The sequence below is a fragment of the Rana temporaria genome, chromosome 7 (assembly GCF_905171775.1).
Source record: "Rana temporaria chromosome 7, aRanTem1.1, whole genome shotgun sequence".
Taxonomy (NCBI): Eukaryota; Metazoa; Chordata; class Amphibia; order Anura; family Ranidae; genus Rana; species Rana temporaria.
In genome coordinates, this window is record NC_053495.1 from 31,346,861 (window position 1) to 31,362,378 (window position 15,518).

Genomic DNA, 15,518 nt, shown 5'->3' on the forward strand with positions numbered 1-15,518 from the left:
TCGGAGCCACGCAGGACCCCTTCCCAGGCACACCCCCAGGTCACTCCATGTGTTATTATATGTGAACAGCTGTGCCTGCTGTCCTGTCATTACACTGTACAGCTGATTGGCTACCACTGTCCCCAGCCACCCCTGAATCTAGCTGCCTGCAGGAGTATGCTGGGCTCTTTCCGCAGTCACTAATCACAGGTGTAAACAAGGTCAACGACTTTCTATGTTATTTAACCACTTCCAGACCGCCGCATGTATATGTACGTTGGCAGAATGGCACGGACAGGCACATTGGCGTACCTGTACGTCCCTGCCTAGACGTGGGTCGGGGGTCCGATCGGGACCCCCCCTCTACATGCGGCGGTCGGATTCCCGCGGGGAGCGATCCGGGACGACGGCGCGGCTATTTGTTTATAGCCGCCCCATCGCGATCGCTCCCCGGAGCTGAAGAACGGGGAGAGCCGTATGTAAACACGGCTTCACTATGGTGCTGCATCGATCGAGTGATCCCTTTTATTGGGAGACTCGATCGATGACGTCAGTCCTACAGCCACACCCCCCTACAGTTGTAAACACACACTAGGTGAACCCTAACTCCTACAGCGCCCCCTGTGGTTAACTCCCAAACTGCAACTGTCATTTTCACAATAAACAATGCAATTTAAATGCATTTTTTGCTGTGAAAATGACAATGGTCCCAAAAATGTGTCAAAATTGTCCAAAGTGTCCGCCATAATGTCGCAGTCACGAAAAAAATCACTGATCGCCGCCATTAGTAATAAAAAAAAAAAAAAAAAAAAAATATCCCCTATTTTGTAAACGCTATAAATTTTTCGCAAACCAATCGATAAACGCTTATTGCGATTTTTTTTACCAAAAATAGGTAGAAGAATGCGTATCGGCCTAAACTGAGGACATTTTTTTTTATATATGTTTTTTGGGGGATATTTATTATAGCAAAAAGTAAAAAATATTGCATTTTTTTTCAAAATTGTCGCTCTATTTTTGTTTATAGCGCAAAAAATAAAAACTGCAGAGGTGATCAAATACCACCAAAAGAAAGCTCTATTTGTGGGGGAAAAAGGACGCCAATTTTGTTTGGGAGCCACGTCGCACGACCGCGCAATTGTCTGTTAAAGCGACGCAGTGACGAATTGTAAAAACCCCTTGGGTCATTTAGCAGCATATTGGTCCGGTCCTTAAGTGGTTAAAACTAACATAAGAAAGTGTTGACTGTTTAACCACTTTACTGATAGAAGGAGGATTGGGATTGGGCAGTATTATCTGTAGCAGTGATCGCCCTCTATAGGATGACAATTGTCTGACCACAATATCATCTCAGTGACTGGTCTGGAACAAGTCTGCAGCTCATAAATATTGCAGATCAGTGACTCAGGCTGGATTCACACCTATGCAGTTTTGGTGCTTTTTGCAGATTTGCACTACAGAACGTTTTCCATAGGAAACCATGTTAAATGTACTGCAATGCAAATCAGCAAAATGCAAAAAGCACCAAAATTGCATAGGTGCGAATCCAGCCTGAGAACCCACCGATACCATTGTATGGGCACGACAAGCAGACAGCTCTCATACACAGCCACACAGACACACACACCAATGACTGCCTCTATTACTCCTCCACACCACACACTTCCGGGACTCCCCTTAGGCGAGCGTTGATTGGTTATCCCTCCATCACACAAACACACGTGATTGGTCATCCCGCTGCCACACACACATGTGATTGGTCACCCCGCTGCCACACACACACACGGTGCAGAGCCCGGAACTATTCTCCGCCCCTCTCGCAGCCAGTGTCAGCGCCATTGGGCGGAGCTCTGTCCTCACTTCCGCCCCTCTCCCTTCCTTTAGGAAACCCCGTGGCCGAGCTCGAGTCTCTTTCTCGGCCGGCAGCACAAGATGGCGGACTCTAAGGTGAGGGGCTCCGGAGTGTGCGGCTCTTCTGGGCTGGCCGTGTCCTCCCGCCGTGCGCTGAGCGGCACCGGGGATGTGGTGGGAGCGGGGTGCGTGTTACTGGCCGGTCGGGAAGGGAGTGTGTGAGAGAGGTGTGGGGGGAAGGGAAGGCCGAGGCCTGCTGGTAGTACGGCTCCCATGTGACAGGCCGGCGTGTGATGGGACGGAGGACTAGAAGAGACCCGAATATTCACAGAGACCTGTGTGTGAGGGGGGATGGCTGTGTCTATTACTGGGGGAGGGGATCCCCTCATACAGAATACAGGAGGTCCTGGGGGGGGGCCCCCAACGTGTGATCTCTACCTGACCAGCCCGAAATGCCATACACGAGGGTGAGTGTGGAGGAAATGCCACACATGAGGGTGAGTGTGGAGGAAATGCCACACATGAGGGTGAGTGTGGAGGAAATGCCACACATGAGGGTGAGTGTGGAGGAAATGCCACACATGAGGGTGAGTGTGGAGGAAATGCCACACATGAGGGTGAGTGTGGAGGAAATGGCACGCATGAGGGTGAGTGTGGAGGAAATGCCACGCATGAGGGTGAGTGTGGAGGAAATGGCACACATGAGGGTGAGTGTGGAGGAAATGGCACACATGAGGGTGAGTGTGGAGGAAATGCCACACATGAGGGTGAGTGTGGAGGAAATGCCACACATGAGGGTGAGTGTGGAGGAAATGGCACACATGAGGGTGAGTGTGGAGGAAATGCCACACATGAGGGTGAGTGTGGAGGAAATGCCACACATGAGGGTGAGTGTGGAGGAAATGGCACACATGAGGGTGAGTGTGGAGGAAATGGCACACATGAGGGTGAGTGTGGAGGAAATGCCACACATGAGGGTGAGTGTGGAGGAAATGCCACACATGAGGGTGAGTGTGGAGGAAATGGCACGCATGAGGGTGCTCATAATCCTCTCCAGAGAATGGTGGGTGTTGTAGTTTTGTCACCCAGTATTTGCACAGTGCCATTTCAAGCTTTTTTTTTTTTGGGAGGGGGGGGATTATTTATCCAAAAAGGATTCATAGACAGCCCATGGCAGAGCCAGACAGTTTGATTATTGAACAGCCGTGTTCACACACACATGTATGGTCGCCACCTTTTCTTCAAGTCAATCCTGAACACTTTAGCGGCCCACGGCAATTATTTTTATAGTATAACCTATACATATATTTTGCTATTAAACACCATTTCATATGAAGTTAATTCCAAGAGTTCCCCTTTACATCAGAGTCCTCAGTTCCCTTTTACATCTGAACTCGCAGAGACTCCCCCTTACATCAGACTCTGATGTAAGGGGGGGCTCTAACAAGGGATTTACTGGAAACCGTGATCTAAGGGGAACTCTGATGCACTGGGAACTCTGATGCACTGGGAACTCTGATGCACTGGGAACTCTGATGCACTGGGAACTCTGATGCACTGGGAACTCTGATGCACTGGGAACTCTGATGCACTGGGAACTCTGATGCACTGGGAACTCTGATGCACTGGGAACTCTGATGCACTGGGAACTCTGATGCACTGGGAACTCTGATGCACTGGGAACTCTGATGCACTGGGAACTCTGATGCACTGGGAACTCTGATGCACTGGGAACTCTGATGCACGGGGGAACACTGTGGCCTCTGGTGTAGAGGGGAACTCTGATGTAAGGGGTGCTCTGAGAACCCTGATTCACCTTTGTGTACTCAGAGGCAGGAGGGAGAAGGGGGGGGGGGGGACATTCACAGACTGGGATGGATGGTGAGCTCACTCACCTCCTGGCAGTCAGCACCTCTCATCCAGATGTATCTGAGGCTGCTGGACTTTAGATTTCCAGCCCCAACTTTCCTTTTCTGAGGCACAGCACTGAGGATTGGAGTGTGGGCAGACAGAGGGGACAGGGTGGGTGGGGTGGAATAGGTGTAGATTGAGCCCTCTCTAAGGCAGTGTGAAAGACAACTGCCGCCATAAACCCTGCTGGCAAGCCATAGTCCAGGCTAAAAAATGTGTCTGGGTTTCAGGCTTTCTGAACCCAAACTGTCCGGGTGAATCCTGGACAGGTGGCACCCCTACACACATGTGATGCAGGAACCAGTGTGATTTCCTGTCACATCTCCTCAGGCAGATCACACTGCTCTGTGCGTCGGCATCAATATAAAAAGAATGAAACCCCCCGACTGGTTCCGATCGCATATATGTGATCCCATTCCAGTGCGGGGGGGGGAAAGGTTCCTGCAGCGCTTCTGTGCGAATCCATTGGAGTTCAGCCGTACAAACTGGCTACATTTGCATTGCTCAGCATCACATGTGATCTGCACAGCAATGCAGTATATTGTGAACCTTCTTTTTTTGTTACTTTTCTATTGCAATTAGTTGCAATTACTTGTGGATGTGGTGTGAATGAATGCAGCATGCTCTAACCATATGAAAGGACTGATGAAATACATTTTCCTTCATGCATGTTCCGGTGTATTTGAGTCCTCACTAAACTGTCAGCCTGTCAGTGATGATCCTTGTGCTTGAGCTTCACTGCTATGAAATCATTTCACATGCACTACCATCTGAGACAGCAAACTAGAATAGTCAAACTAGTCAATAAAAACCATAAGGAACATTAACGCTTTTTTTTTTTTTTTTAAATAACAAACCTCTTATTCCTCCACTGTGCAGCTCATTTTGATCAGTGGCCCCAAACCTGTTATTCTGGGGTCCCTCAGCGGCTGTTTTGGCTCCTCCCTTGAACTACTAACCCCTTTCATGGTAGCTCTCTCCCATGGGGGTTCTTGCGGGTGCGCTCCTGTGATACAGCCGGTGGCAATAGCCACTTACCATCACTTGGCCCTGCCCACTGGCACCCCATGTCATTGGATGTAATTGACAGCAGTGTGAGCCAATGGCTGCGCTGCTATCCATCCACTCTAGCCAATCAACGGCCAGACTGAGTGGAGAAGAGGATGTCGGGGGTGAGCGCAGCAGGTGAAGGGCTGTGATATTTGCAGGAAAGGAATTAGCATCATTCCCCCATCAACAGACAGGTCTGATAGAATTCCTCCTGCTGAGAGCTTATGGCTAGCAGCTGCTAGTGGTGATCGCATGTAAACCTCACAGGCTGGTTGATCAACTTGGTACTTACAGCCTGCCCATACAGTTTGCGCCTTGACCAGTTCCTGGTGGATCAGCTGAGATTCGAACCGTCTGGCCAAAGCGGCATGGTTTGATTTTTTTGGTATAGACAGAATTTGTAAGTCAACAAGCCCTCATTTCAGTCTAACCAATGTCTGTCTCCCTACAGAGAGCTTTGTTGGGTGGCTGTCATAGAAAAGCTGATTGAGTCAGGCTTTACCATATCAATGCTGTGAGGGGTAAGATGGTGGTACCCCCTGGGGATATAACTGGACCTGGAGGGACAGAATGGTGCAGATTATGAACCAGGTGAATTTATAAGATTTGGGCCCCCTGCTGCTGGCAGGAGTTTTGGACTTCGGAAAACACGCTAAAAGCTGCACATAGCGTTTGAACCAGGAGGGAATGCTCAACATCAAAAGATGCATTTTATTTTTTAAGCTGCATGAGCTCTTAGAATACATGTTTTCTGTGGTTTCTGTAAACATTGACAAAGATTTCTCTTGCTGGTAATTGAGAATTAATGCCTTTTTTCTCCCCCTTCATTTAGGGCAAGGCCAAGGCTAAGGCTCCACCAAAGGCCAATGCTGCGCCACAGGGTAAAGGAAAGGCCCCGACACAGGCCAAGAAGCTACCTTCAGAACTCACCAAGGGAGGTCTTCCAGGATTCTACAAGAACTTGGGTGGTGGATTTAAAGCTTCAAGTCATGTAAGTTGTGCATTTGTTTGCTAATTAAAGTGGAAGTTCAGCCAAAACCTACTTGCTGCATTCTAAACCTAGTCTATCGAACCCTGTATAGAAGAAATCAATAAATCTACCTTTTCTGAAGCCGATCTGGTCGTCTCCAGCAGCGGCTACTGTGTAGACCTCTCAAGGACTGGGAAGTGACGTCACCCATAGACTTGCACTATGGTGCTTCCGTTGTTGGTTGCCTCTCCTGCACACGCTGAAGCGCCCGCTGGGACCAGACCGGAGTGGCAGCAGAATGGGCAAGTATAACACTCTTTACAGGGCTAGATAGACTAAGCTTAGAATGTGGTTAGAGATTAGGTTTCATGTGCCATTTTGGCTGAACTTCTGCTTTAAGCCTGTGAAGATTCTTTATCCTGGTCATGGTATATCTAGTAGTGTTTAAAGCGGGGATATGCAGTTAGCAGACCTCCAGCTGTTGCAGAACTACAATTCCCATGAGGCATAGCAAGACTCTGACAGCCACAAGCATGACACCCAGAGTCAGAGGCAACAGCTGGAGGTCCGCTAATTGCATATCCCTGGTTTAAAGCATTACTTTAGGGCTTGTTTACACTGCAACCCTTGTGTTCAGTGGGTGGTTCCTCATACACATTTTGCATGCATTTGTGGTGCTTGGGTTGTGTTTTTTTTCTTTTATATTGGGTTTTTAATTCTCTTTAGAGTTGCATTCACATGCAGTGTGACAATGCAGTATGCGTTATTTAACCATGTGAAAGCACTGCAGGACTAATGAAATGCATTTTGTCTTCTTACATGTTCAGTTGTAATCGAGCCTTCACTAAAAACTCAGTTTGTCAGTGATGATCCTTGTGCTTGAGCTTAACTGCTATGAAATCATTTCACATGCACTACCATCTGAGACAGCAGACTAGAATAGGGATGTAATTACTCTACACTATGTACCCAGTATAACGGCTTCTCTTTATTACAGGTTCTGGTCCTGGATGGCAGAGGACATCTCCTCGGTCGTCTCGCCGCCATTGTTGCTAAGCAAGTTTTGCTTGGTAGGTACTGAAATCGTACATATGTATTTTTTTTTTATTTGTCCTGGTCATTGATGATCATAAAGTCTTGTTTGAGTTTCACGGCCATGAGATAACTACATGCACTACCATCTGAGACCAACTGCCCATGGTGCCATAAGATAAATGTAAAAGCTGGACTTCAGGCAAATGGTAAAATACACAGATCAGATACATACCAGGATTTTTTACCTGACAAAGGGTTTGTATTTCTGTCCATCCATGTCTGATTTACACAGCTCTGTTTGCTACACTATCTTGTACAGGACACAATTCTTGTTCTGCTGCAGGAACAATTATGGTTTTTTTTCCCCCCTCACCCTGAGATAGGAAAGGGAAAGGAGAAGCTGTAAGCTTCTGTCGCTTCATTGATCAGCTTGTTTCTTACAATGTAGCAATAAGGATAGTATGACTAGCTCATTATCAATTACTTACCTTAGATCGAAGCCCCCGCAGCGGTCCTTGGACACTTCCTTTGTCGCCGTCTCGATACCCGGAGTGACTTCCGGGTATCGCTGCTCCAGCACTGTGATTGGCCGGAGCGGCGATGACATCACTCCCACGCATGCGTGCAGAACAGCACGATTCCCCGCGCATGCACACTTTCTGGCAGGCTCCCATTCAGGAGCTGCTGCGCTCGGTGTCCCTGCGCCGTTGTCTACAGTGCTTGCGCCGTATACATCGGCGCCTGCTTTTCTGCAAATATTTCCTTAAACATGTAGCTTAAGGAGAAATTGCAAAGACCTACAGGTAAGCTTAAGGTTTACCTGTAGGTGCAAGTATGCCATGAGGGTATACAACCACTTTAAAGCCGAGCTCCACCCTAAAGTGGAAGTCCCGCTGATCGGAAGCCTCCCCCCCCCCCCTCCTGTGTCACATTTGACGCCTTTCAGGGGGGAGGGGGGTGCAGATACCTGTCTAAAGACAAGGATTTGCATCCACTTCCGGCCACAGTCAGGCAGACTGCGGGCATGATGTCAACACCCCCCCCCCCCCTTGTTTGTGTTCTGGGAAGACTCGGCTCGGCGTAGTGCGCCGTAGGGAACGGGCAGTGAAGCCGGAGAGATTATTTTCCTGGTTCCCTCACCAAGGATGGCGGGGGGCCGGCAGAGTGATGAGCGATTGCTCGTTCTCTGCTGCGGACGACGATGGAATCCAGGACATGTAAGTGTCCTAATATTAAAAGTCACCAGCTGCAGTATTTGTAGCCGCTGGCTTTTAATAATTAAAGCGGATGTCCGCTGAAAAAATATCTGTCTGCAGTTCAGCTTTTATAAAATGGCAGTGGGCTGAAAATAAGGTTTATTTTTTGTTCCTTTGTGTTTTGATCTTAAAGTATAATATTTTTTTTTATTTTTTTTTTTATAGGACGCAAAGTGGTTGTTGTGAGATGTGAAGGTATCAACATTTCTGGCAACTTTTACCGAAACAAACGTAAGTAGCATGGATATTGTGCATAGCAAGATATTATGTTGGTGTTCCTTTTACAGTGATGTCCAAAATATAGTACAGGATCAAAAGATGAGACCACTTAGCTCTTTAATAGTAAGCCAGCTTTGCTCACATAAAACCATTTTTAATATTGTGGATTAATTGACCACTGTACTTGCTGCTGTATCATAGGGGAGTAGATTCAATTCTGTTAAGACCCCTTTCACACGATCGGACCATTCAGGCCTGCCTGTCAGTTTTGTCGGTGGACCTGAACGGCCGCTCCATACATCTCTATGGAGCATCAGATGTCAGTGTTGACATGTCCGCTGACATCCGATGGTGATAGATGCCATCCGTCCATGGCGGATCGGTGGAGATCTGATGAAAACGGACATATGCTGTCCAATCTTTGCATAGGTGAGAGCGGTGCTGGACAAGCCCCTCCCTGCTCAGTGAGCAGAAATGTACTTGTCTGCTGGCTCAGCAGAGATCAACGGAGAGATCTCCCGCTGAGCTGGCGGACTGCTGAAAGTGGATCCGTCCCCGTGTGAAATCTACCCTAGAGAATAAAATGGTGGGTGTTGTAGTTTTGTCACCCAATATTTGCACAGTGGCATTTCAATTTTCTTTTGGGGGGGGGGGGGGATTATTTATCCAGAGGATTCGTAGACGGCCCATTGCAGAGCCAGACAAAACAGTTTGATTATTGAACACAGAGCAGTGTTCCCACCCATGTGATGCAGGAACCCATGTGATTCCCCCATCACATCCTATCAGGAGTGTCACACTTCTCTGTGTGCCGGTATCAATATACAAATGACTCCCCCAGATTGGTTCGGATCGCATAGATGTTATCTGATTCCAGTGCAGGGTAAAAAGGTTCCTGCAGCATTTCTGTGGGAATCCAATGTGAGTTCAGCCGTACAAACTAGCTGCATTTGCATTGCTCAGAATCACATGTGATCTGCACAGCAATGCAGTATATTGTGAACCATTTGTTTTGTTTTACTTTTCTTTAGAGTTGCAATAACTTGCGGCTACTGTGTGAATGCAGCATGCTTTAACCATGTGAAAGGACCGAATAAATACATTCTTATTTATACATGTTCCGGTGTAATCGAGCCCTCACTAAAAACTGTCAGCCTGTCAGTGATGATCCTTGTGCTTGAGCTTCACTGCTATGAAATCATTTCACATGCACTACCATCTGAGACAGAAGACAAGAATAGTCAAATAAGTCAAGGAACAACACTAAAGGGGTTGTAAAGGAGAATTTTTTTTTTTTGGGACAAACATCTTCCACTGTGCAGCTTATTTTGAACAGTGCTCCAAACCTGTTCTTCTGGGGTACCTCAGCGGCTGTCCTTTGGCTCAGTTTACACTGGTGTGATGCAAGAAACCCTGTGCAGGGGCATCTGCGAACTGCTGTGGGTGTCGGTGTAAAGGTAATGACTCCACCAAATCGAATCGCAGTGCGAACTGAAATGTTACAGGAATCGGTTTGCATGTTCACACCCATGCAACCCGACTTCTGTGTGGACCAAAAAGGTCCTGCACCATTTGGGTGCAAATGCAATTTCAGCCATACAGTTTAGCTGAATTTGCGTCAGACATCGCATCTGATGTGCACAGTGGTGCGATGTCTGGCATCACACCAGTGTGAAGTCTTATGTTTTTTTGTCCTTCAAGTTGGTGACTCGTTTAAAAAATCAAAATGTTTTAGACAGATTTGATATGTATTTTGGCATAAAAACATGCACTTATTTTCATGTCTTGTTTTCTCTTGTAGTGAAATACCTTGCTTTCCTGCGTAAACGTATGAACACAAACCCTTCCCGTGGGCCATACCACTTCAGAGCACCTAGCCGCATCTTCTGGAGGACTGTAAGAGGTAACAGTATTCACTGCTTTGTAGTTCATATTTAAGGAACCTGGTCTGAATACCTCGCTAGCAGTTTGTCTTTAAAAGGGTAACTCCACTTTCTGTAGAATGCAATATGGCTACCTGGAGGTGTTCTGTACACAGAATGTCATTGGCTGACTGATTTTCCCAGAAGCCTGCATTAAGATGCAAGTCAAATTTCTGGCATCCAAAATTTCATTTTTGGTGAGATAGGAAATCATATCTAAAGGGATGCAGGCCCAGGAAAAAAGGCATCGGGAGCTGGCAGTATTGCCTTCCAAACTCCTACTAACCACCTCTCGCCTCCCTTAAATAGTTTTTTTTTTTTAGGACTTGGTTAATACTGCCGGCATGAAAGGAACCTTACAATGTATGTTAATCACATTTTTTTCTCAACAAATGTGAAGTAACTTTGACATTGGACAGTTTTCTGGTAAGCACATTGCTACCAGCAAAGGAAAGCTGTTATCTAAGGGCTTTTGGGGGGGGGGGGGGTCTTCACACTGTGCCTGGCTAGAAAAGATAACGGGGTTAGTCTTTCAACCAGTGTTCAATAGAACCCAAATATTAGCGGTTCCTTAAGCAGTGAGCAATTTCTTCTCTCAGATGGTGTATCCAGAAAATATTTAGTGCTTCACCCTTTCCACTTTTTTTTTGTTTTGTTTTGTTACAGCCTTGGATGGGACTAAATTGGTTAAATTATCTTGCTCAAAATTCTACAAACTACCCCATAACATGAAAAGTTTGAAATCTTTGCAAATTTAAGAATTTAGAAGTATTCAGTCTTTGCTCAATACTTGAAGCACCTTTGGCACCAGTTACAGCCTCAAGTCTTTTAAAATATGCTACAAGCTTGGCATGCCTATTTTTGGGCAGTTTCTCCCATTATTTTTAGGACCTCTCAAGCTCCATCAGGTTGGATTGGGAGAGTCAGTGCACAGCCATTTTCAGATCTATCCAGAGATGTTCAATCAGGTTCAAGTCTCGGCTCTGGCCACTTAACATTCAGAGTTGTCTTGTAGCCGCTCTTATCTTGGCTGAGTGCTTAGGGTCGTTGCCCTGTGGTAGATTGGACACACACTGAGGTGTTGGAAAAACCCAATTGGTAAATGATTTGGGCTCCATTTCTGTGAAGTTCAAAAATCAACTAGGTACTACTAAAGGGGCATACTATTTTCTAAAAAAAAAAAAAAAAAAAAGCAGGGAGGAGAAAAGGAATGGCGCCCAACCCCAAAAAACTAGTCGGATGGATAAAGTAAAATTGCCTATTGACACAAGCCAGGAAAACCGAAATCCAATAACGGATACAAGGTGTGAGGTGCTGTACGGACAGACTAATACCAAATGGAGATGCGTGCTTGAACTACCCAGGAGGCCCTAATTCAATCTATCAAACTTCTTTCATGTTGTCATTATGGGGTATTGTTAGTTTTTTTGCGGGGAAATAATTAATTTAATTTTGGAATAAGGCTGCAACATAACAATGTGGAAAAAGTGAAGTGCTGTGAATACTTTCCAGATGCACTGTAAGTAACTCGCAATGATGGTCTTTAAGCGATCTTGTAGCAATATAAAAGGCATAATTCCCACTGACTGTCATGCTAATGTGCTATAAGTTTTTTTTATTCTTGGCAGGATTCTGAGACCAGAATGCTAATGAAAGGTTCCATGCTAAAAATGGGGGGGGTGAGAGCTAGGTTACAGAATGAAGTGTACCTCTAGTTATAGGTGTCTGAACTTCAGTGATTGGAGTATAAAGTGTTGCATTGTAATTTGCACAAATGTATTCTGGGAATATGGCATACTGATGGATACTGCTGTTTACCTCCTTTTTGCACAGGTATGCTGCCACACAAGACTAAGCGCGGACAGGCTGCTCTGGAGCGACTGAAGGTCTTTGATGGTATCCCACCTCCTTATGATAAGGTGACTAAGATGTTAAACCAGGGATCCTCAAACTACAGCCCTCCAGCTGTTGTGGAACTAAACATCCCATGAGGCATTGTGAAACTGACATTCCCAGACATGACAGGGCATGATGGAAATTGTAGTTCCTGAACAACTGGAGCGCCGTAGTTTGAAGACCCATGCGTTAAACCTTGTAATGTTACTACATAAATTGCGGCTCTTACTGAAATGCATTGACACAAATTTCTCTTAACAGAGGAAGCGTATGGTGGTCCCTGCTGCCCTGAAGATTGTGCGCTTGAAGCCAACACGCAAGGTATTTGATTATTCTGGAGGTCTATTCCAAATATAAAGTATGCTCTCATTCCTGAGAATGGCAAGTCTAAACGTATATTTTGGATCTGTTATAGTTTGCTCTCCTCGGCCGCCTTGCCCATGAGGTTGGCTGGAAGTACCAGGCAATCACTGCCACCCTCGAGGAGAAGAGGAAGGCAAAGGCCAAGCTGCACTATAACAAAAAGAAGCACGTCATGGTAAGCTGACAACGTTTTTGTATTTGGATGGTAAATAAAGAACTAGCACTAATGGATTAGATTTTCTATTCTCGGTGTTTGACTACATTTTAGGTCCAGGTTGGAGCTCTGAAAAATACTGTAATTTCAGGGCTGGAAAATGAGATGCAACCAAAGTAAATCAGATAAACTAGCACCTCCCCCGACTACACTGAATATCTGCAGGAATTCAGCAACCATAATGATTAAAGCAGTGGTTCCCCCTAAAACAAATTTCTAACAATAGATTCGTAAGACCCGTTACACTGCGGGTAGGCTGGCTTTTGTTTTTGTTTTTTCGTACATACCGAGATCTCGCCGTTTCGTCCCTTGGCGGTGGGCATTCCTAGTTGATTGACGTTTCTTTGACGGGCGCATACTGCGCGTCACGACTTTCCGACAGAAGCCGAACGTCATTGCGCAGGCGACGTATAGAGTCGGCTCTATACGGCGCCTGCGCAGCGACGTTCGGCTTCTTTCGGAAAGTCGTGACGTCACGTATGCGCCCGTCCGAGGAACGTCAATCAACTAGGAACGCCCACTGACAAGGGACGAAACGCCGAGATCGAGGTATGTACTAAAAAAAAAAAAAAAGCCAGCCTACCCGCAGTGTAACGGGTCTTACGCATGTATTGTTAGAAATGTGTTTTAGGGGGAACCACCCCTTTAAGAGATTTCTTGTTCTTGCATGATACTTGGTTGAATTCTGGGTTAAATTGGTACTAAAGGCTCTGCACTTTTTCTCCTCCTGGATCTATTGCTAGTAAAAAGTTTTTAACATGCCCCAGTACATGTAGATAGTCCAGTGTGACCAAGCACTTCTAAAGCTCCTACCATTCAGGGAAGTGCTGCTTCCCTGAACTTCAGGGTAGGGGTGGACATGTCCTGGGAGGAGGAGCGGGCACCTTGGAGAAGTGGCTTGCAGGTTGCACTTGGACACAGGGGTCATTGGAGCTGTGGATAGTGGTGTAGTTTCTGGAACATTGTTGCAAATCTTTTTCCACTTTTTTTTTTTCCCTATAGAAACTGAAGAAGCAAGCAGAGCAGAATGTTGAAAGTAAAATTGCAAGGTACACAGATGTGCTGAAGAAATATGGAATCCTCGCATAAACATGCCCACAGACCTTAAATAAAATATTTGGAAAAAAATTGTTTTGAGTGGAGTAACTTTTTTTGTGTGTAAATTTGTGACCTTTTGAGGACTTGGTGTATTTTAATGGTTTACAGCCGTGTGTCTTGTCAAAATCCTTGTTTGAAATACCGCCCGGTTTCTGTAAAAGCAACACAAGGGCCTTGTGCATTGCTTTAGTTATAAGGCAGCCTTGTGTGGTAGAAAAATGTGACAATTTGAGTGTAGCATTACTAAAACTCGGATACATAGTGATGTTACAAGAGAATCTGAATTAAAGTGGCACGTGCTGGAGAATTTATTGAGGCTAGAGTAATGATGTTGCTCCTGCTGGAGATGGACTAGTAGCGAATGCTGATCAAAGCGGGCCCTTCACCCCCTAGATCGGTGATGGCAAACCATGGCACCCCAGATGTGTTTTTTTGTTTGTTTGTTTTTTTTTTTTTTTTTTTTACCAGTAATAATGGTCATCAACTTATAGCAGCACTGCAATATTGCTGCGGACAACTCGGCGCTGAAACTTTCGACGCATCAGTGCTTAAAGCGGGGGTTCCGCGGTCTCGGATTTTTTTTTATTTAACTCTTGTAATGTTCTTTAAATTGTACTCGCATGTTTCATGTTCCTAGTGGCCTGCATTCTCCCTCGGCATGGAATGTGTCTTTATAAAAATCTCTTCTGGCCATTTCCATTTTGCTTGTGGGCAGTGTGAAGCCCACAAGCAAATGCTTGACTCATCTCCTGGGAACCGTGGCGCTGTGCTCAAAGGAGACATTGCGATCTAGTCCCAGAAATCACTGGGGTGCAAATTAAATGACACGCCCACTCCCGCGGGAGGGATACCCGAAGTGCCTGGTATTGTCATGCTGAATCAAGGTATTAAAATCATTTAAAAAATTGATGGCAGACTTTACATGTTGTGCCGGTCTTTAAAGCGGGGGTTCACCCTATTAAAATTTTTTTTTTTTTTTCTAGCATTACATTCGGCATCGTAGCGCGAGCTACAGTATGCCGGTCTTACGTTTTTTATCCCCGTACTCACTGTGCTATTGTACATTGAAGATTCCGGGGAATGGGCGTTCCTATGGTGAGAGAAGGTGATTGACGGCCGGCCCTGGCACGTCATGCTTCTCCGGAAATAGCCGAAATAGGCTTGGCTCTTCACGGCGCCTGCGCATAGCCTGTGCGCAGGCGCCGTGAAGAGCCGAGACCTACTCCGGCTGTCTTCGGGGAGCGTGACGTGCCAGAGCCGTCAATCATCCTCCCTCTCCATAGGCACGCCCATTCCCCGCGGGAGTCGGAATCTTCAATGTGGAATAGCACAGTGAGTACGGGGATAAAAAATGTAAAACCGGCATACTGTAGCTCGCGCTACGATGCCGAATGTAATGCTGCATTGTTAAGGAGGGTGAACCACCGCTTTAATAAACTGCAGTTTCTATTGAGGGTGAACCTCTGCTTTAAATATATACAAGGTTACTGTACACTGAATGGCAAGAGGTTAAGTGTGGGGGGTGATCAAAGGGCTGTGAGCCTAGCCAGTGCTTGTGTACAGTGTGGGAGAAGTATGGTTAAAGCTGGCTATATATTTTTTTTTTTTTCTTTAGATTTAACTTTAACCATGTAGTACAGGGGCCTGTCTGATTTGTATACAAAGTGAAAGTCTTTAGGTTTGACCTTATAGTTTTGGTAAATCTAAAGTTGTACACAAAGATTGTATAATGTATGGCCAGCCTACACATCTGC

General features: G+C 46.0%; 1 protein-coding gene and 4 non-coding genes across 5 annotated transcripts; all 5 read left to right on the forward strand.

The window, feature by feature from the left end:
• The first annotated feature begins 1,818 nt into the window (after positions 1-1,818).
• On the forward strand, positions 1,819-13,794 carry RPL13A (ribosomal protein L13a). The gene is made up of 9 exons (XM_040359178.1): positions 1,819-1,926; positions 5,624-5,782; positions 6,759-6,831; positions 8,218-8,283; positions 10,073-10,174; positions 12,027-12,112; positions 12,351-12,410; positions 12,505-12,627; positions 13,669-13,794. The coding sequence occupies exons 1-9, from the start codon at positions 1,912-1,914 to the stop codon at positions 13,753-13,755; spliced, it is 771 nt and encodes a 256-aa protein (XP_040215112.1). The 5' UTR covers positions 1,819-1,911; the 3' UTR covers positions 13,756-13,794.
• Positions 4,447-4,521, forward strand: LOC120946358. The gene has a single exon (XR_005750692.1). It is a non-coding gene; the product is annotated as a small nucleolar RNA Z195/SNORD33/SNORD32 family (small nucleolar RNA).
• Positions 6,618-6,692, forward strand: LOC120946359. The gene has a single exon (XR_005750693.1). It is a non-coding gene; the product is annotated as a small nucleolar RNA Z195/SNORD33/SNORD32 family (small nucleolar RNA).
• LOC120946356 lies at positions 6,875-6,952 on the forward strand. The gene has a single exon (XR_005750690.1). It is a non-coding gene; the product is annotated as a small nucleolar RNA Z195/SNORD33/SNORD32 family (small nucleolar RNA).
• On the forward strand, positions 9,426-9,500 carry LOC120946357. Its single transcript, XR_005750691.1, has one exon. It is a non-coding gene; the product is annotated as a small nucleolar RNA Z195/SNORD33/SNORD32 family (small nucleolar RNA).
• Positions 13,795-15,518: the final 1,724 nt, after the last annotated feature.

Excerpts from the sequence above, each read along its gene's own strand:
- RPL13A (XM_040359178.1), top strand. Across the intron at positions 8,284-10,072 it reads CAACTTTTACCGAAACAAAC|TGAAATACCTTGCTTTCCTG; the intron begins GTAAGTAGCATG and ends TTTCTCTTGTAG. Across the intron at positions 10,175-12,026 it reads CTTCTGGAGGACTGTAAGAG|GTATGCTGCCACACAAGACT; the intron begins GTAACAGTATTC and ends CTTTTTGCACAG.